The sequence below is a fragment of the Artemia sp. Qi Xiang Cuo genome, chromosome 3 (genome assembly GCF_049724085.1).
Source record: "Artemia sp. Qi Xiang Cuo chromosome 3, ASM4972408v1, whole genome shotgun sequence".
NCBI lineage: Eukaryota > Metazoa > Arthropoda > Branchiopoda > Anostraca > Artemiidae > Artemia > Artemia sp. Qi Xiang Cuo.
This window is the reverse complement of record NC_142796.1, coordinates 38,880,905-38,903,549: the sequence shown is the minus strand read 5'-3', so window position 1 is coordinate 38,903,549 and position 22,645 is coordinate 38,880,905. Positions and strand designations below refer to the sequence as shown.

The following is a 22,645-nucleotide window of genomic DNA, read 5'->3' as shown; positions in this document are numbered from 1 at the left end:
CATTATTGTTCTATTCCTTTTTTTTTACTTTAGTTCATTATAGGTAAAAATCTTCTCCAGGAGAAATAGAAAATTTACTACCAATGTATAATTTTTTGGGTGCTTTGACTCTCCTCCCTCTAAAGATAGAAACAACTTCATTACTTTAGAAGCATATAAAGGATTTCCAGAAATTTCCAGTTTTTGTCTAAAAACAAGAGCTTTTTAAGGCAGTAGTTTGTATAGTAGCTAGCAGAGTTATTAATTATTCATAAATAGCAGATTTATTAATATTGCCGAAGGTAAGAAAAGGGCACAATACTCCTAAATAATATAGTAGAAAATATTTAATTCACAAGGCAGCTATTTGGTAGATGTTAATCTCTGTTAAATCTGGCAAAGCCTCGATGGCTCCAAAGTTTAATTTCAAGTGGAGCTTTATGAAGGAGTGTTCTAGTTTATCGCAGAATTATTGCCCTCAGACAAAGCCAAGTACCCCTGCTATGTTATGTTTAGTCTCCCACTTTCACAAGCCAAAGAGCCTTTGTGGGGGTCTAAAGTTCTGTAATTTTTTCTGTGCTTCTTTTAAATACAACTGATTGATTGATTGATTATCTTGCACAGGCTACTCATTCAAAACTTTGCTGTTTTTTTTAACAACAAGGTGGGATTGAACTCCCCAGAATTGGTTTTAGGCTTTTACTTTTTTCATAAAGAGAAACTGCAGTTATTTTCAAAGTACTTTACCAGTCGGAGCAACATCCATTACCCTAAAATTCTGTTACCCAATAATACATAATAGTTAACAGATAAGAGAAGACTGGTCCAACTAAAAGGCTTCGATAGTAAGGCGAAGTCTGACACCAATAAAGTTGATTTTAGGGCAATCTTTTTAAGTTTCTAAAGAGGAAGGCTCCCATAATATTCCTTTATATAATACCTATAAAAGTGGGGTTGGTTTTGAAAGTATTTTACCTGTGGGAGCATTATCCCAGATCCGTAGATCATAAGAATTCTGATATCCAATACGGTAGTTAGTTCTCCAGCCCATATCCCATTGGACAACAACAGTTTTATCTGGGAGATTTTCACTGCCATGCGTTCCTTTGTCAATCACTGTGCCAACAAATCCTTCACCGCCATCTTGATTACCCCACTTCCAGTCTGGTCCTCTTACCACCCTTACACCGATATCCATTCTTTAAAATTATTGACCTATAACAAAGAGGGGAAAATGTCAGTTATAATTTCAAAATTAGTCAGTTCATTGCACCATAGTCAACTCAGTAGCATTGATCATAGTCAATACAATAGCACTGCCTTAGTATAGAGGAAAGGGTCTTTTTTGTATTATCTTTTTTTCTCTTTCTACTTGGTATGGAAGGGTTGGTTAAATAAACTTGAAAGAGCGCTCATTTGATCAGAGTCCCAAGAACAAGGGCCGAAAATTATACAAGTTGCCAATTGTTAACACACAGGTTTTAGTAGAAACAATGTAGGTATGTTTTGCCTTAGCTGTCTGATTGGTTTGAAACTTTCATGAACTGTTTCCTAGGTCCATAGTGTCCCAAAATTTTCCAAGGAAGGGCTCTAGGCCAAAAATTTTTTTGGCTCTGCCTAGCTTAAAACTTATATCCATAAGTCCCTGGGCCACGAAGCCCTAATGTACAAACAATAGAGGTTAAGACCATATGCTCCCTCCCCAACCGGGCCAAAAGTAGCATTTCCTATCATATTGAAACTACTTATCATATCCACAGGTCCTTAGCCCAAACAACCACAATGCACAAAATAACTTACAAAAATATTTTTATTCCCAAATTCTTTGTTTTTGTCCCATTTGCTTAAGAACTTTCAGGAATTGTTCTTTTTACCAAGGGGACCTTTAGTTATCATGGAGGACATTGGCGACCAAAAATAAGTTGAAAAACTTCATAGGCTACTCTTATTGGCTTGAAACTGACACCCATAAGTCTTTGGGTTAACAGGACGATAATGTGCACAAGAAAACTAAAATAGTAATAAAAATAAAATACAGTGGGTGGACACATCCACCCCACAAAAATAAGTGATTTCTTTCTAGCCAGCTTTAAACTTATGACCTTGAGTCCTTAGTGCAATGGGGCTTGGTCAATTAAAGTGCTTAAATAACACTTGTTTAGTACTGGAAAGAGTGCCTTTGTATTTTTAACTGAAGTAGTTTCTATTTTATTTGTTAATTTATTTCTATTTTGAGGCAGGCCAATATGAAGGTTTTTTTTTATAGACTTTGATTTAAGCAAACTAGGCAAAGTAGCCTGTCCAAAATCTAGACAAATACAGCTATTATAAAAATCAGAAACTTATGCTAGGACGTCGACCTGAAATGTTCTATTATTAAAGTAATTTCTATTGTTTTATTGGTAAATAAATCTGCCAAAGACTTGTCGTCTATAGTCTCTTTAGCTGGATCCCACTTACTTATTGAAAAGTAGACGCACTTGTAAAGGTTTATTTATAACATTCGTTTAAATTATAAATCATTTCAGTTTTTTTTTTTAAGTAATCATTTACTATATTGTTAAAAGTTATCATATTAAAGCTAGCTTTCCAAAAAGAAGCAATTTTGCCATTCTGTTAATTAATACCATAAGAAGCTTTGTATTTTCGTATTTTGGTGTGAATGATATTTTTTATTTATTGTTTATTTTATTTAAAATAATCTTTATTCATTCCTTTATCACACTGCAATATCACGGGTATCGTCAAACAAAAGCACAAAAAAGAAAAGCACAAAAGAAAACACCAAAAAACATCACCTCGACTTCAGGACGTTGTTGTCGTAACATCTGACGTAGTAGCGCACGAAGGAGTTTAAAAATCTTGTCGAGTATGTAGGCGGGCATTCTAACACTTTTTTTCCCTCTTTCAGAGTTGCCAACCTTGTTTTGTGTGCGTGGGTCCCTGGATTAAACAGAGGCAGGATATATCAGTGTGTTGAGGACTTCAGGATATCAGCTCCAAACTTCATCAGTATTTCATGCCTCCTTTCATCCAGGGCTGGGAGCTTGAGTTTGCTCAAGCTTTGTTCATAGTTTTTGTACTTTGGCCCAAGAATTATTTTGCAGGCTCTCTTCTGAATTGTTTCCAGTTGGTTTCTGTGTTTCTTTGTAAACGACGGGTGCTAGACAGGACAGCCGTACATCATTACGGGCATGACTTTAGTTTTATAGCACAAAAAAAGGAGTTGCTCTGTCATTTCAAACCTTCTGAGATTTGCGAAGGATTTTAGAAAACCAACTTCTTTTGCTTTGACCTGACTGAAGTGATGTCCGAACGAAAGATCGTCAGTGTTTTTACTGATTTCTTTGTTTGGAGAGGTGCAGAGCATTCGTCTATGCTCCTCTTTTGCAGGAAGTTGATACGCATTATACAGCTTTTCACGAGGCTTAGCTGGAGCTTCACTTTATTAGCTTGATGTTGAACCTCTGCAACCAGGGGTATGAGTTAACTGGGTGTTTGTGAAAGGAGGTTTGTGAAATATTACAATGATCTCTAGTGTTTTTATTGTTTAGTTTATTTTATCCTGGCAAGGTTTTATTAGGCAATTTTCGCCTCAATCTCTAGTGTGTTTATTCATCATTTTATTTATCCTGTCGAAGCTTTATTAGGAAACTTTATTTTGCTATTTTTGACTTAGAGATATCATATTTGGGCCTTGCACACGAGAGCTATGTCTTGTTTTTGAATTAAATGAATTTGAATTTGGAGATGCAGCAGGCTTAGCGAAAGATCATCTGCAAATTTATACCTCTGTTTGTGTTGCCTCATCAGTCGGTTGATGACTATCACAAATAAGATGGGACCTAACTTGCTTCCTTGGGCCGCTCCACACGTGAGGTCTTGGAAGTTGGATGTTTTCCCATTTTCGAGTTGTATGCACTGTTGAAGACCAGAAAGGAAACCTGCGATGGTACATAAGAGAAACTACAAGACTTTCAGGGCACGGGCTTCGTTGATTAGTCTCATTATCAAGCAGATCAAAAACTTTCACGAAATCAGAAATGATTATTTCAGCAAGGGCCTCAGGATTTTCAAGGTGTTCTAGTAGATCATGAAGTAATCTGACCAGATAATGTGTTGTGCTGTGTCCTCGACGAAAACCAAACTGTATCGGATCGATTTTGCGTTCCACTTCTGCTAGTACATTGTAAAATAAAATCTTTGAAGACTTTTGAAATGATGGACGGCTTTCAAATTGACCTGAGATGGAATGGTGAGGTTGTTAATGTTTTCCTTGGAATTGGTTTCATCAATTCCTTTTTGAACTTATCTGGGAAAATACCTTCCAGTAGGCACTGGTTATACATTATAGCCAATAGTGTAGCCAGTAAGGGGGAGCATACATGTATCAGCCTTATAGGAATTCCACCAGTGTAAGAGGCTTTCCTAATGTCTAGATTTTTGAGTTTTTCTTGGACCTGGGAAACTGTGATGATAGGGATGGTTTCGATTGGACCATTCTGTGGCGAAGTCTTGAGGGGAGACTTTTGGTGGCTAATTTTTGAAAAGTGTGTATTAATTGTTTCTGCAGTTATATTCTCTCCTTGCTGGTCCCTCAGGGTGGATTTAGACTTCTGCTGTCCCATTAGTTTCTGTACAGTCGTGTGGAACTTCCTTGGATCACTGACTGGCAACTTAGCCAAAATTTGGTGTCTATACAGACACCTAGCTTGCTTTAGTAGTCTGACTACTATGTTTCTCTTCCGTTTATATTCGTCAGAGTGTGACTTTGTCTCATAAGGCATGTCTTGCTCTGCCATTGCTGCTTTAATTGTTGAAGAAACTTGATGAGGTAGGCCTTTTTTCGTGCCCACAACCACTAAACTTCGATGCCATGGTCCTTTGGTACTGCGATACCCAGAATCCTTTGAGGTACGTTTTCTTTGCAGTAGAAACCAATACCACCATCGTGCATCATGGGTTCTCCCGATGCGCTGCAGCGTGGGGAAATATAACAGGAATACTCGTCAATCATTTCTAAGGTACAAGACGGGATCCATGTTTCTGCCATGCACACGATGTCAATATCATGTTTCCTTAGGAAGGGTTCCATATCATTTACCTTGTTGTTGAGAGATCGAACATTTGACAGGGCCATTGTCGGAAAACAGTAAGATTTGATTGGCCTCGCATCAAAACCTGTTTTCTTTTCCCCTCTTTTCAGGTTGCAGGAAGTAGGATCAGGAGTCCCCAGTCTTAGATTGTGAGTGCCTACTGAGGTGGGACGAATGGTTATGTATTTTGAACCAGTTTTTGTTGTTGCCTCCATGTTTAAACAAGTTTTTCCTGTACTAGACTGCTGGTTGGTTTCAGATAAGGTCTCACCGTCGATTGGTGACTGTTTGCGAAGCTGTGACCAGGGGGATCCCTTTGCTGGTAAGTTGAACGAGATGAGATCCAGTAGCTGCGCCCTCGGTTGTGATTTTGTCTATGATCAGATTGATGGCGGTTTGTTCTTGTGTTTTTCCAACCATTTTGTTGTTGGAGAAAACCCTGGTGGTGGTTCTTGCTGGTAAGTATCTGAGCCAGTTCTGTACAAAACTCACGACCTCCATTTGGTTGATTATTTCGTTTCCGGCGGGTGGTAGTCTAGGGGTTGTCTCCAGTTTTTTATGTTTTTGTTTTATGCTGGTCAGTTTTTGGATTTGGGGTAGGTTTGATGTCTGCATGATAGTAATTGCAGTGTAATCCCCTGCTGCAAGCGCCTGCTGCAAATGTTTTGCACTTTCCAGGATGGATCCCTCCGCAATTTCCGGGAGCAATGAGGCAGCCTCTACTTGTTTGGTGGTCTTGGCAGATCGGCGGCAGTATTTCTTCATGACTGAGTCGGCCTTTTGATCCCCATTTACAGTGACCTTTTTTTTAAATAAAGCACAATTCTTTTGGCATTGGGGCATTTGACTTTGGGTTTTTCCTTAAAGAGTGGCCATAGTGGGAGTTTTGAATTGCATAGGAATTACCAGTTTTGCCTTCTACTTCGCGCAACTTAGTCTGAGCTACTGATTGAACACTGCAAAACTTTTCTAGTAATTAAAAGTTAAAGGGGTTCAGTCATTGTCCCCACACTTGAGGATGTGAGGAATTTCGTGGCTTCTCCTTATTTGTGGCTAAGACTGCATTGTCGTGCATCATTGTTGCTGTGTAGCATTTTTGGGGTGTCTATTATGATGGTTTGATATTCTGCGTTGGTTTCAGCGATTGAGCAATCAGCGATTTGTGCTCATTTATGATGCGATTCTTATTTTGGACTATTTGTACAAGGACATCGATCAGGTCTAAGGCTAGCGATTCTGTATTATTATCCTGTTTCATGGGTGTAGATGCCACTGGGACCTGATCCTATTTCTTGTAAAGTTCAAAGAATGTCGTTCCTACAGCGCCCCATGAGAAAGACTGCTTCCTAGACTAGTGGAATGCTTTAGTACTTTTTTCAGCCAAGAAGAATTTGTGGACAAATCAGCACTGACCGTTGAGATCTCGGAAGACTGGCTCGCGGGAATAGCAGGGAGAGTCGTTTTAATTCTAGTGTTAGTTGTCAAACAGCATCTGAAGGAGCTGATTGGCAAGTCAAGTGCATCAATCATGCTGCTAGATGGTGCTGCCAACAAAAAACAAATTTAAGCAAGTGGACTTGTCTTTCTCTGAATATTTGCTATTAGGTGGCACGGTTTTTGTTTTATCAGGATTTGAGGTATGTTTAGAGTTTACCTTGGAAGTCCAGCGGTTTGATTTGCTTGCCTTCGTCCCTTCAAGTCAAGCTTTCATGCTTGACATGGTACAGATGACAAAATCATTTGAGTCTTTTTTTTACATCATAGCTGTCCTTTATTGTCATGTCCCTACATGCTGCGTGAACGTATTTCTCACACTCGCAGCATTGCATAGAGTTTTTGGTCACTTTTTCCTTGCACACACGAAAGAAGTTTGGAGTCCCAGATGTTTTTACCACTCTCCTTACCATATTTCTATGATCAGGCCAGATGGCCAATTAGACGTGTAAAGGGTTTTAATGGGGTGAATTGGCTATGGGCTAACAACAGTTCACAGATCCAAGAGGAAGGGGGGGTCTTGGTTTTTCAATGAGCCAATGTCAACTTTAAAAGGTGGAGGTGGAGAGAAGCAAAATCGTGGTCAACATCATAAAAAAAACGTTGGGTAAAAAATTCAAATTTAAAAATTTTCAATATGTACAAATCTGGATCCCTAGTGGATATTCATATGTACAATTACATTTGTTATATCACATTTCTCTCTAAGTTATAATACCTTTTGCTTCTTAATGTAGCATACCGGTCGCTTCTTATCTCATGCTACTTGTTTCACGTGGGTGAATAACTAAAAGAGAATCAGCAGTTACTGCTCACCTAATCCCTGCAATTTAAATGAGACAACTCCTGGCAGGTACACTGGTGTTTGCGGCAGGCAACTGTCCCTCTTCTGCTTTTTTTATTCACGCTTATTTAATGGCAACTGCAGACATGCAATTAGTACTTGTTATAAAATATAGTACTATTAATCGAAAATTCCAGACCATCAATGATTTAAACTATGCGCCTATTAGGTTAAGGTAACTGAATTAATCATCACAGGCTTAAGATAAATACTAGTTATAAAAATTCTCATGGGAATCTGGTTGGAATTAGCTATTCAGTTAGCTATTCGCTATTCATTGGAGTTAGCTATAAGTTTGTTTATGTCATTAATAATCACTGCTCTGCTATCCAAGGCCAATAATCTGTTATTTCACTTATTGTGAAACTTCTATAATTGCTAAAGGTCATGGGCGCCCATAAGGGGAGCAGGGGGGGCGCCCATAAGAGGAGCAGGAAGGGGGCTCCCTGGCTGAATGTTGCTGCCTTATTTTTTTTATTTTTGTTCTAAGATTTCTATTATATAGCATTAAAAGTGCCAATTAGACGAGGTTTGTTCCCCCCCTGGAATTCAGCTTATGGGTGCCCATGCTAAAGGTCACAGAATAAATCAAAGTTAAAGTTAGTGAATTAATACAAGTTCAAATCAGGGTTTTGAAATTCAATAAATCCAAAAACAGGTGTTACCACTTTCAAGACTGAAACAAGACTTTATTTTACCTTCTATTGTCAAAAGAGGGAGATTTTGCTTTTTTGTCATTGTGACCATAACAAGCTAATGTAGTGACAAAGGAGGCCTGCAGAAAATTTTTCAGGGGGGGGCAGACACCAGAATAGCAGTGGTGGTTGGGGGTATGGGAATATATTCATAATACATTTTCTTAGGAATAAGTTCATTTTTAAGATTCATTTAGAAATAATTTTCAATTAAAAAGACCAACTAACTTTACATGCAAAATGAAACAAAACTCGATTTTATAATGGCCATGTAAAATATACCTCTTTCATAACAAGATAATTCTCCCCCTTGAACTGAAATCCCTTATATCTTCAGATATTTATGAAATTTCACAATAGCAAAAGAAAAATTATGTTCCATCTTACAATCCAGCTGGGCACCCATGGTAGTGACCTAAAGTAGTAAGTTACTTACACTAACCATTCCTTACTTTAACCCTTGCTTGATTTGATATGTCTTTATTTTCTGTCTTGTACTTCTTCCACTTTTTTAAAGTTTCATTGCCTGCTTCCTGCTGCCCAATTTAATAATATATCTTGTATTATTGAGCAATTGACTTATCATTTCCACACCACCAACAACTTAGAGATTCCTCATTCTCCATCAATATGGTCTGACTTCAACCCTCTGATAACTTGCAACATGATACAGAATATGCTTCTAACATCTGCAAAAAACTACCACTTGATTTGTATTTTCAAAAAGTATGTCAGAGAATTTCTAGTTAATAATTAAGTTTTCCCCACTTTTCCTTTGAGTTGATGTCTCTGGATTAGGTTGGATCTTCACCTTATATCAAATGTCCAGGAAGATAAGGTGGTAATGAGCATCCTGTAGAACATCTTGCTGGTGGTGTGATTTGACTATGGTTTGGTGGCCCAGGTTAGGGTGCACTCTGCATTGGCCAGTCATGATCAACTCCTTTCTTGAATGCATCTATGGTTTGGCACTAGATGGTGGCTTTGGAAAGGCTATTCCAGTGAGGGACAGAACATATAGAGAAGAAGTGCCAATGCTCAAATCAATGTTTTTTTTATCAAGCGTTAAGTAACAAGTCGCCAACCAAAAGTTATCAAGAAGCTTTACACAGCTCTTGTTTGTCCCCATCTTGAGTTTGGCATGTTGGTTGCCAACCTGCACTGTAAGTGTGATATGGAGATACTTGAGAAGGTCCAACGTAGAGCGTCCAAGCTCCCTTTTTACTACAAAACAAATCTCCTACAAGCAACAGCTAGAAAAGCTTGACCTGCCTACCCTAACAAACCATAGAAAGAGAGGAGATGTCATCCTCGCTTTTAAGATGATGACCAGTGACACATTCAAGCCCGTTTTCGATCACAGTGAATACACCAAAACACAAAGAAATCCCATAAAACTGCGTCAAAAATTTAGTAGAAAGAGTGAGAAGTTCAACTTCTTCACCAATTGTGTTGTTCCACTGCGGAATTGACTCAGTAAATCTACCGTGTTGGCCGGATCAGTTGATAGCTTCAGAATGGTGTTGACCATGATTGGAGCAGCAAATCATTGAAGATGCAGTGGGACAAACTAGCTTCATTAAGCAGGATTTATTAGGTACCACCCACCCCCTGTAGCCTCCAAATACACCTGGCCTCCGATACATCTACTGACACCCAACAAAGAAACCAAATTGTCCTGTATATATGAAAATAATGATGATCCACTTATGAACTGTGATACAAAATTGTGTTAACTGTCCTGTATATATATAAATAGTGATAATCCACTCACGAACTGTGACATGAAGATTATTGAGTCAATGTTACCAGGTGACATCTACAGGTTCTTCAACCTTAGTTGCTATTAAATAAAAAAAACAAGTTTTTTAAACTGAAAGTAAGGAGCGACATTAAAACTTAAAACGAACAGAAATTATTCCGTATATGAAGGGGCTTTATGAAATTGTTTTAAAAAATAAAGTTGTGAGACAGAGTCAAACTTTAGCGTAAAGAGCGAGGCGTTGAGGAGGGGACAGCCCCTTTCATATACGGAATAATTTCTGTTCGTTTTAAGTTTTAATGTCGCTCCTTACTTTCAATTTAAAAAACTTGTTTTTTTAATTTAATTTCTGATAGTTTTTTAGTTAATGCAGCTTTTATTTTGGCTCACCGTCATTGAATAAGTAAACAAAATTTTCATAAAAATTCTACTTTTCTTTTGCTAAATGGCTGTCTCCAAATTTGGTTCTGACGTAATTTACAAATTAACTTACGTAACGAACTTCTATCCTCCTGGGACCTGGTGTCCACGTCTGTGGACACCCCCATAAAATATTTTTTGTGCAAAGGCCTCACCATCTAGCAAAGATTTCGTTGTTTCAACGTGCTTTTTGGACCTGGAAAGCCATCTACGATATTTTTCAGAAAGTTTTTGCGACTTTTAGTGGTATTTTTACAAACTAGAAAAGGCTAAAATAAGGAGATGAAAACAAGCAAAGGTAAGAAAAAAGAAAAAAAAGAAAGTGGTGAGAACGAGTTCTGAGAAAAATCTGGTGTACTCTCTTGATTGTAGACAGTACTTAGATAGTTTTAAAAGCAGTTAGTTTGATAAGCGCCATCATTTGGAACTTGGAAAACCTCCATGTCCACGACTGTGGACAGGTGGTTCCAATCGAGTAAAAAGCTAGGTTTGATTTTTCGTAGTTCAAATCTTGATTCTAATGGGGATAGCAGAGGCCAATGATTGTTTTGTTTACTAAATTGGCAACAACCTAGCCGCTACTCACCCATAAGAAATTACCACCCCAGTAAAGTGTCCCCACCCCCCCCCATTCTGTGTCCCATAACCATTTATTCCTTACTTTAAAACAAACTTTTATTCCCTTTTTTGCAAATAAAATCCACCAAAATCACAATCCGTAAGTCTGCTAAAACTTAAACTATTTTGTATATATTATTTTTTCATTGTTGAATATTTGGTTATTTTATTTGTTACCCTTTTCATCTTTTTATATTATGACCTTTAAAATATTTTATACTTATGACCTATGTTTATGACTTTTGTATTTTGTATTTTCTGACTGTTACCTGTCGTGTTTTAGTTAAATTGGTAACTATGTTTTGTTATTGTATTATTTTGTTATTGTATTTTTTTTTTTAATAAGAAATGTAAATTTGGTACACTAGGGTTTGTGATAGTTCTTTTGCCAATCACTATCTATCCATCTATCTATCTAGATATTAGTTTCAAGATCACTGAACCTGTTCCTTTTTTGTAGTTTCCCTTGATGACACCCTCGGAATGCTCTATGAGAGTGACCTGGACCTCTGATTTAGATGATAACGAGAAATGGATAAAAAACCACTCCTTGTCGTCTTCAGACTGTGAGGGCGAACCAGGTGTTGCAGCAATTCCGTCATCAAGCAGTTATACTGTTCTTCCAGATGTTGAAAATGAAGAATCTAATGATGACGTACCCTTAGCAACCCGTGCCAAACGCTTGAAGGCTGACAAAGCAGCAGCAACCTTGTCCTGGAGGAGGTCTCGGTGGTTCGATAATCATCGTGGCCCGGACGTGAGCCCCGCTCATTTCCAGGACCACGACGACTGGAGTCCAGAACAATTCTTTTTGCAATATTACCCGGAGAGCTTCTTCAAACATACAGCTTTTTGCATGAACTACAACTATGAGTTGGCCCACCACAAAAGCTTGAACGTAACTCCAGACGAGCTGAAAATTTTGGTTGGCATTGTCATCCTGATGGGGAACCTCAAGTTTCTTCGGATCCGCATGTACTGGTCTGGGAAGTTCAAGGTGGAAGCCATATCACAAAAAATGAGTCGAGACAGATTCTTCACAACCCGGTCGAATCTGAAGTTCGTTGTTGATTCAGAAATCTCAGACGAAAAAAAAACAAAAATAGGCTTTGGAAGGTGCAGCCGATCCTTGACGACTTCAGGAATATCTATCTCCAGTTGCCACGTGACAGGAACTGTTCAATTGACGAACAGATGATACCCTTCCAGGGTATGTCGACTCTCAAGCAATATGTCCCTAACAAACCCAATCCAGTTGGATTAAAGAATTTTGTCCTTGCCAGCTCCTCAGGGCTGATACTTGACTTCCAAATCTACCAGGGAGCCACCACCCTGGGAGAACAGCTGGTAGCACATGGCTTGTCAGCTGGGATCGTACTGCGCTTGTCTGAGACCCTACCAGAAAGTACATACCTCTATTTTGACCGATTCTTCTCGTCTGTTAAGCTCCTCGACATGCTGGCTGAAAGAAAAATAAATGCGACCGGAACTATCATGAAGAACCGATTGGGTGCCAACGGCCCAACGCTTTTTACCGAAACAGAAACGAAAAGAAAGGGCAGAGGAACCTCTGTCATGTCTCTGCGCTCAGATAGAAAAATAGCCGTGACCCAGTGGTATGATAACAAAGTGGTTCTCCCGTCTTCAAACTGCATAGGTATAGAAGAGGAGACAGAGGTCAAACGGTATGACAAGCGCCAGGTGTCTTACGTGCAGGTCAAATGTCCACGAGTAGTCTCTGACTACAACACCTACATGGGTGGGGTCGATCTTGTGGACCGCATGGTCAGCTATTACCGATTTGAGACGCGTACTAAAAAATGGACTGTGCGTCTGTTTCATCATTTTGTGGATGCTGCACTAGCCAATGCATTTCATGAGCTGAAGGGCCATGGCCCAGAAGTTTCTGGTGACCTCAAACAGCTCATTGATCTTCGTTTCAACGCGGCCGAGTTTTTGCTCAATTCTGGAAGCTCAGAGTCACGAGGTCAAGAAAATAGCAACGAAGAGCCATTGGGTGAAACTCAACACCGTGTTTTCAGTGTGAAAAAGAGGCCAATCCCTCCACCATATGCCAGAGCTGCACTGCATCTACCAGAATTTTGTGACTTGGCGAATGCATCCCGGTGCAGAAGGCCTGGATGCTGCAAAAGGTCAAGATGGATGTGCTCGCAGTGTAAAATCATTCTCTGCTTGACAGGAGAAAACAACTGCTTCAAGAAATTTCATGAAGGGTCATGTTTTGTTTTCAACGTTTTGACATATCTCTTTTAATAGACGAAACAGATTTTTACTATACTCTTAGCTTGATAGGGACCCAATGTCCACACCTGTGGACATCCTACAGATGGAGGGAGGGGGGGTCAACTTTTTTTTTTAGTTGATCAATGGTCAAAATGATTTTTTTTAAGTCAACTACAAAGAAATGAACATAATCAGAAAAGTATTTCTATGGTCAGGTCTCAGGAGGCTATATTCGTATATTTTTCTTCTGGCAAAAAATACAAAGTTGCAGATTTTTGCAGATATGAGCTTGAAACCTATGTTATAGGGTTTTCTGATTCGCTGAATCTGACGGTGTGATTTTCATTAAAATTCTTTCACTTTTAGGGGAAGTTTTCCCCCTCTTTAAAAAATCAGGTAAATTTTCTCAGTCTCGTAGGCTTTGATGAGTAATACTAAACTTAATAAAATTCATATATTTAGAATCAGCATTATAAGCCCATTCTTTTGATACATTTATTGACATCAAAGTTCCTTTTTTAAAAGTTTCGATTAATATTGAGCCGTATCGCTTGTTTTTTTTTATTTTTTTTCTTTATTACATATATGTTATTACGTATATGATGGGGTTCTTCCCTTTGTCAATACCACGCTCCTTACGTTAAAAGTTTAAAAAAAATATGATTAACAAACCTCTGAATCACAAAGGGCATTTTATTAGAATATATAGCTCTTTTGAAAGCACTAAAAAAAACTGTAGCGTAAAGAGCGAGGTATTGACTTGGGGGAGAGCCCCCTCATATACGTTATAATTTCTGATCATTTTAAGTTCTAATGTTGCTTCTTACTTTCAGTTGAAAAAACTTGTTTTGTTTAATTTAATTTCTGATCGTTTTTTAAATAATGCTTGGAAATCCGGCGCCCCCTTCATAGAAATGTCCCTTAACCCAAAGAAACATCCTCCACGGAAAGATTCTCCCGAGTAACCCCCTCCTCCAGCCCCCCTCCCACCAGAAAAAAATTCTTCCTGAAAATGTCTGTATACTTCCCAATAACCAATACAATATGTAAGCAATGGGCAAAATTCATAACTTGCAGCCCTTCCCCTGGGAACTGTGGGGGATTAAGTTATCGTAAGACATATTTATTAGATTTTCGACTATGCTGAACAAAACGGCTATCTCAAAATTTTAATTGGGTGACTTTGAGAAAAAAATGAGCGTGGGAGGGGCCTAGTTGCCCTCCATTTTTTTGGTCACTTAAAAATCGCACTAGAACTTTTAATTTCCGTTCCAATGAATGGAATTCCATATTTTTGTAGATAGGAGCTTGAAACCTCTACAGTAGGGTTCTATGATATGCTGAATATGATAATGTGAATTTCATTAAGGTTCTATAACTTTTAGGGGGTCTTTCCCCTTTTTTCAAAAATCAGCCAAATTTTCTCAGGCGCGTAACTTTTGATGGGTAAGATTAAACTTGATGAAACTTATATATTTGAAATCAAAATTAAAATCTGATTCTTTTGATGTATCTATTGGCACCAAAATTCCGTTTTTTAGAATTTCGGTTACCATTGAGCCGGGTCGCTCCTTACTTACAGTTCGTTACCACAAACTGTTTGATAAGGTGCGATTTAAGGTAGTGGTAACAGATGACTTGTAGCTTCTTTGTGCGACCTCTTGTAGATAGGAGCTTGAAACCTCTACAGTAGGGTTCTATGATACGCTGAATATGATAATGTGATTTTAATTAAGGTTCTATGACTTTTAGGGGGTCTTTCCCCTTTTTTTCGAAAATCAGCCAAATTTTCTCAGGCTCGTAACTTTTGATGGGTAGTATTAAACTTGACGAAATTTATATATTTGAAATCAAAATTAAAATCTGATTCTTTTGATGCATCTATTGGTACCAAAATTCCGTTTTTTAGAGTTTCGGTTACCATTGAGCCGGGTCGCTCCTTACTTACAGTTCGTTACCACAAACTGTTTGATAAGGTGCGATTTAAGGTAGTGGTAACAGATGACTTGTAGCTTCTTTGTGCGACCTCTTGTCATACTTGCAAGGGATAAAGATTAGACCTGACATGAGAGCTTGTTTCCAAGCAGCTTGTGAGTAGTGATAGCATCTCCTCTCTTAATTTGATAGACTAGGGTGGGTTTAATTGGGTTGGTGGAATCATGTGCTACTCCACTGCCCAGCTTGAGATTTTGGGAATTGTTAAGGTAGGTGACTGGATTATGGACCGCTGCCTAAGTAAAGAACAATGTTGGCACAATGTGTTTTTTTTTCTCCATACCCGGGCACTTCGTATCGAAGGAGTTGTCGTAGAAACTTCGAAAAGGGCTCATTCGATTGGAAATTGGAGTGGCTAGTGCCCTTTTTAATAGTCGAAAGTGATTGGAGGGCAACTAGGCCACCCCACGAACATCATTTCCCCAAACACATCCAATCAAAATTTAGAGATAGCCATTTTGTTCAGCGTAATTGATTTCCAGATAACAAAAATATGTTTTTGAGGAGAACACTCCGCCACAACCCTCGGGGCAAGGGTTTAAGTTATACCCTGGGGGCATATAAGGTTTTTATCGAGGGCGTTGTCGTAAAAACTTCAAAAAAGGCTCAGTCGATTGGAAATTCAAAGGGCTAGGGCCCTTTTTAATAGTCGAAAGTGATTGGGAGCAACTACCCCCCCCCCACGCCCATAATTCCCCCCAATACATCCAATCAAAACTTTGAGACAGCTATTTTGTTCAGCGAAGTTGATTTCCAGATAGAAAATATCTTTTTGAGGAGGACACTCCCCCATAACCCTCAGGGCAAGGGTTTTAAGTTATGCCCTGGGGGCATATAGGGTTTTTTATAGAAGGCGTTGTCATAGAAACTTCAAAAAAGGCCCATTTGATTGGAAATTCAAAGAGCTGGTGCCCTTTTTAATAATCGAAAATGACTGGAGGGCAACTAGCCCCCTCCCCCCTTTTGCCCTTTTTAACAGCAATTAGTCCCCCTCTCTCGCCCATCGTTCCCCCAAGTACATCCAATCAAAATTATGAGATAGCCATTTTGTTCAGCGTAATTGATTTTTAGATAGAAAATATGTTTCTGAGGAGGAAACTCCCCCACAACCCTCAGGGCAGGGGTTTTGAGTTATGCCCTGGGGGCATATAAGGTTTTTAAAGAAGGCGTTGTCGTAGAAACTTATAAAACAGGCTCATTCGATTGGAAATTCAAAGGGATAGTGCCCTTTTTAAAACTCAAAAGTGATTGGTGGGCAACTAGACCCCCCCCCATGCCCATCATTCCCCCAACCACACCCAGTCAAAATTTTGAGATAGCCTTTTGTTCAGCGTAGCGGATTTCCAGATAGAAAATGTGTTTTTGAGGAGGACACTCCCCTGCAACCCTCAGGGCAAGGGTTTTAAGTTATGACCTGGGGGGCAGGTAAGGTTTATAAAGAGGGTATTGTTATAGGAACTTCAAAACAGGCTAATTCGATTGGAAATTCAAAGAGCTAGTTTCCTTTTTATAGCCGAAAGTGATAGGATGGCAACTAGACCCCCCCCACGCCCATCATTTCCCCAAAGACATCCAATCAAAATTTTGAGATAGCCATTTTGTTGAGCGTAGTTGATTTCCACATAGAAAATATTTTTTTAAGGAGGACACTCCCCCAGAGTCCTCAGGGCAAGGGTTTTAAGTTATGCCCTGGGGGCATAGAAGATTTTTATAGAAAGTGTTGTCGTAGAAACTTCAAAAACGGATCATTCGATTGGAACTTCAAAGGGCTAGTGCCCTTTTTAATAGTCGAAAGTGATTGGAGGGCGACTAGCCCCCCCACGCCCATAATTCCCCCAAACACATCCAATCAAAACTGTGTGATCGAGATTTTGTTCAGCATAGATTATTTACAAATCGAAAATATCTTTTTGAGAAGAACTCCCCCCTAGACACCTCTTTGTAAGGGTTCTAAAATATGCCGAGTGTGTAGCCAAGGTTTTTATAGAAGGTATTCTCGTAGAAACTTCAAGAAAGGCTCATTCGATTGGAAATTCAAAGGATTAGTGCCCTTTCTAATTGTCTAAAGTGACTGGAGGGCAACTAGCCCCCCCCACGCCCATTATTCCCCCAAAAACATCCAATCAAAATTTTGAGATAGCCATTTTGTTCAGCGTAGTTGATTTCCAGATAGAAAATATTTTTTGAGGAGGACACTCCCCCACAACCCTCGGGGCAAGGGTTGTAAATTATGCCCTGTGGGCATATAAGGTTTTTATAGAAGGCGTTGTCATAGGAACTTCAAAAAAGGCTCATTGGATTGTAAATTCAAAGGGCTAGTGCCCTTTTTAATAGCCGAAAGTGATTGGATGGCAACTAGACCCCCCCCACGCCCATCCGTTCTCCAAACACATCCAATCAAAATTTTGAGATGGCCATTTTGTTGAGCGTAGTTGATTTCTAGATAGAAAATATGTTTTTGAGGAGGACACTCTCCCACAGCCCTCAGGGCAAGGGTTTTAAGTTATGCCCTGGGGGCATAAAAGGTTTTCATAGAAGGTGTTGCTGTAGAAACTTCAAAACAGGCTCATTCGATTGGAAATTCAAAGGGCTAGTGCCCTTTTTAATAGTCGGAAGTGATTGGATGGCAACTAGCCCCCCCCCCCCACGCCCATCATTCACCCAAACATATCCAATAAAAATTTTGAGACAGCCATTTTGTTCAGCATAGTTGATTTTTAGATAGAAAATATATTTTTGAGGAAAACAATCCCCCAAAACCCACAGGGCACGGCTTTTAAGTTTAGCCCTGGGGGCATATAAGGTTTTTATAGAAGGCGTTGTCGTAGAAACTTCAAAAGGGGCTCATTCGATTGGAAATTCGAAGGGATAGTGCCCTTTTTAATAGTCGATAGTGAGTGACTAGCCCCCCCCCCCCCCACGCCAATCATTCCCCCAAACACATCCAATCAATAATTTTAGATGGCCATTTTATTCAACGTAGTTGAAAGTTTTGGAAATTTTGTCTTTACGGATGAAAACCCCTCCACCCACAACCCTCAGGGCAAGGGTTGTAAGTTATGCCCTGGGGACATATAAAGTTTTTATTGAAAGCGTTGTCATAGAAACTTCAAAAGGTCTCATTCAATTGGAAATTGAAAGGGCTAATGCCTTTTTTTATAGTTGAAAGTGATTGGATAGCGACTAACGCCCTGCTCATGCCCACCATTTTCCAAAACACATCGAATTAAAATTCTGAAATATCCATTTTGTTCAACGTAGTTGAAAGTTCTGGAAATTTTTTCTTTTAGGATAATAAGGCCCTCAGAGCCCTCAGTGCAAGGATTGTAAGTTATGCCCTAGGGGGCATGTAAAGTTTTTATTGAAAGCGTTGTCATAGAAACTTCAAAAGGGCTCATTCAATTGGAAATTGAAAGGGCCAGTGCATTTTTTAATAGTTGAAAGTGATTGGATAACGACTAATGCCCCTCTCACGCCCACCAAACACATCCAATCGAAGTTTTGAGACGTTCATTTTGTTCAACGTAGTTGAAAGTTCTGGAAATTCGGTCTTTTAGGATGATAACCCCTCAGAGCCCTCAGTGCAAGGGTTGTAAGTTATGCCCTGGGTGCATATAAGGCCATTTTGTTCAGCGTAGTTGATTTCCAGATAGAAAATATGTTTTGAGGAGGACACTCCCCCACAACCCTCAGGGCAAATATTATAAGCTATGCCCTGGGGGCACATAAGGTTTTTTATTTAAAGCTTTGTCGTAGAAACTTAAAAAAGGGCTTATTCGATTTGAAATTCAAAGGGCTAGTACCCTTTTTAACAATCGAAAGTGATTTGAGGGCAACTAATCCCCCTCTCACGTCCACCTTTTCCCCAAACACATCCAATCAAAAATTTTAGATAGGCATTTGATTCAACATAGTCGAAAGTTTTGGAGATAAGGTTTTTAAGGATGACACTCCTCCCTCACACAGCCCTGGGGGCCAGATTTGTAAGTTGTGCACCGGAGTCATATAAAGTTTTTATTGAAAGCGTTGTCGTAGAAACTTCAAAAGGGCTAGTGCCTTATTTAATAGTTCAAAGTGATTGGATAGCAATTAACGCCCCTCTCACACCCACCATTTTCCTAAACACATCCTATCAAAATTTTTAGATATCCATTTTGTTCAACACAATTGAACCTTTTGGAAATTCGGTCTTTTAGGATGATAACTCCCTCAGAGCCCTCAGTGCGAGGGTTGTAAGTTATGCTCTAGGGGCATATAAGGTTTATATAGAAAGTTATTGTATAAATCGTAGGCAGTGCGACCGGGCTGACTAAGTAAAGAACGGGGACACTCGAGAACGACACAAGAAACGGGGACTAAGTAAAGAGGAGGACACTCCCCCACAACCCTCACGGCAAGGGTTTTAAGTTATGCCCTGGGGGCATATAAGAACGATGTTGGCACAATATATTATTTATTAATTTTTTCCTTTAGAGCAGGGCACTTCGTATCGAAGAAGTTGTTGTAGAAACTTCGAAAGGGCTCATTCAATGGGAAATTGGAGTGGCTTGTGCCGTTTTTAATAGTCGAAAGTGATTGGAAGGCGACTAACACCCCTTCCATATACACCATTTCCCGAAAAATCCACTCAAAATTTTGATACAACCATCTTGTTCAGCGTAGTTGATTTCCTGATAGAAATTATGTTTTTGAGGACAGTCCCCCACAGTCCTTAGGGCAAGGGTAGTAAGTTATGCCCTGGGGGCATATAAGGTTTCTTATAGAAGGCCTTGTCGTAGAAACTTCAAAAGGGCTCATTCAATTGGAAATTGAAAGGGCTAGTGCCCTTTTTAATAGTTCAAAGTGATTGGATAGCAATTAACGCCCCTCTCACACCCACCATTTTCCCAAACACATCCAATCAAAATTTTGAGACATCCATTTTGTTCAACATAGTTAAACATTTTGGAAATTAGGTCTTTTAGGATGATAACCCTCTCAGATCCCTCAGTGCAAGGGTTGTAAGTTATGCCCTGGGGGCATATAAGGTTTATATAGAAAGTTATTGTATAAATCATAGGCAGTGCGATCCCGCAGCCTAAGTAAAGAACGGGGACACTCGAGACCGAGACAAGAAACGGGGACTAAGTAAAGAGGAGGACACTCCCCAACAACCCTCAGGGCAAGGGTTTTAAGTTATGCAGTGGGGGCATATAAGAACAATGTTGGCACAATATATCAATAATAAATTTTTTCCTTTAGAGCAGGGCACTTTGTATCAAAGAAGTTGTTGCAGAAAACTTTGAAAAGGGCTCATTCAATTGGAAATTGGAGTGGCTTGTGCCGTTTTTAAAAGTCGAAAGTGATTGGAAGGCGACTAACACCCCTTCCACGCCCACCATTTCCCGAAACACATCCAATCAAAATTTTGAGATAGCCATTTTGTTCAACGTAGTTGAAAGTTCTTGAAATTAGGTCTTTTAGGTTGATAACCCCCTCAGAGCCGTCAGTGCAATAGTTGTAAGTTATGCCCTAGGGGCAATATAAGGTTTATATAGAAAGTTGTTATAGAAATTTCAAAAAGTGCTCATTTGATTGGAAATTGAAATTGCCCTTTTTAATAGTCGGAAGTGAGTGGAGAGTAATTAACCCCCCTCTTACGACCACCATTTTTCCAAAAACCTTCGATCAAAGTTTAGACATAGCCATTTTGTTCAACATAGTTGAAAGTACTGGAAATTATGTATTTTAGGATGACAAACGCCACAGAGCCCCAAGGGCCAAGGTTGTAAGTTCTGCCCTGGGGGCACATAAGATTTTTATAGATAGAGTTGTCTTAAAACTTCAAAAGGGGCTCATTCAATTCGAAATTGAGAGGTCTAGTGGCCTTTGTAATAGTCGAAAGTGATTGGAGGGTAACTAACCCCCCTCTCGTGCCCACCACTCCTCCAAATACATCCAATCAAAATTTTCAGATACCCATTTTGTTCAACGTGGTAGAAATTTCTGGAAATTAGGTCTTTGAAAAAGACAACCTCTCCCGGCACCCAGGGCAATAGTTGTAAGTTATGCCCTGGGGGCATGTAAGAATTGTATTGAAAGTTTTATCTTAGAAACTTAAAAAGGGGTCATTTGATTGGAAATTGAAAGGGCTAGGGCCATTCTTAATTGTTGAAAGTGATTGGAGAGCGACTACCGCCCCTCTCACGCCCACCATATCCCCAAACACATCCAATCAATATTTTGAGATAGCCATTTTGTTTAATATAGTTGAAAGTTCTTAAAACTCGGTCTTAGAGGATGACAACCACCCTAAAAGCCAGAAGAGTAAGGGTTGTAACTTATGCACTAGGGGCATATAAGTTGTTTATAGGAAGCTTTGTTCTTTCCAGAAGCGTTCATTTGATTGGAAATAGAAAAGTATAGTGCGCTTTTTAATAGTCGAAAGTGATTGAAAGGCTCGACATTTTTATAGTAAAGATCGATGTGGGTATAATGCATTATTTTTTGTTGTTGTTGTTGTTTAGACCAGGGTACTTTGTATCAAAGGAGTTGTCGTGGGAACTTCGAAAAGGGCTCATTTGATTGAAAATAAAAAGGGCTGATGCCCTTTTATTAGTCGAAAGTGATTGGAGGGCAACTAATCCCCCTTCCACTCCCACCCTTCCACACCCACCCTCCCATTTGCCCATTACGTTTAAAAATTAAATGTTGCCTTAAGATTACATCAAAATGCACTGTGATAATGCTAATTCCCAATAAGGCATCTCAGCAATATCCCTAGAACGACTAAGGGTATTATGTTCAAACTTTTGGGGCTACTTCTGCTCTTAAAATTTAACCAAATCAAAATAGCGTAAGTGTATCCAAGCTATTAAAGAAAGTAAACAGATTTTTTTGCAAATGGTATCAAGTTTTCCATTTCAGGTCAACTAGATGATGTATGAAACTAAATTGAACACTATTATCTATTCCCTGATTATTAGAGTATAGGCTGCAAAAATCTGCAGAGATTTTTTCTTTAGAATACAAATTGTAAACGAAAATACAAAATCTTAAAAAACGAAAAGACTTAAAGTGTCGTTTTCTTGTTCCCCGAAAATAATCTTTAAATATAAAACTAACATAAATTAATTTAAAAAAAAACTTTCTCAACAAAGTAATTTTTTCAAAGAAAAGTAAAGAACTCCATTAAACCAAAAATGAGCAAAAATAAAATCAAATAATCTACCAAGCGTGAAACTACGACAAATCAGCATCGATAGAAAAATGAAACCCAAAACGAACAGAAATTACAATAAGTAACCAAGTCAAACTCAAAACGAGCAGAAATTAACAAAAGTTGGGCGCAAAATCTATGCCTTCCCAAGGCCAGAACAAAATTTTTACTTTACTGAAAAAATTCAAATGGATGTGCATTGTCAGTTTAATATACATATACTGATATTTAGTAATCAAAATGTTCATATTATTTGATTTATTAAAGTTATAAAAGTAAAATCATTTATATTTTTTCGGT

At 38.9% G+C, this 22,645-nt stretch overlaps 1 protein-coding gene across 1 annotated transcript in view; it reads right to left on the bottom strand.

Annotated features, from left to right (window-relative positions):
- LOC148954076 (E3 ubiquitin-protein ligase MIB2-like) overlaps positions 1 to 22,645 on the bottom strand; it is a 104,898-nt gene that overhangs the window by 65,653 nt on the left and 16,600 nt on the right. The window contains 1 exon segment of the mRNA XM_089085819.1: positions 955 to 1,194. Coding sequence (XP_088941945.1) covers positions 955 to 1,177 — 223 coding nt within the window. The 5' untranslated portion in view covers positions 1,178 to 1,194.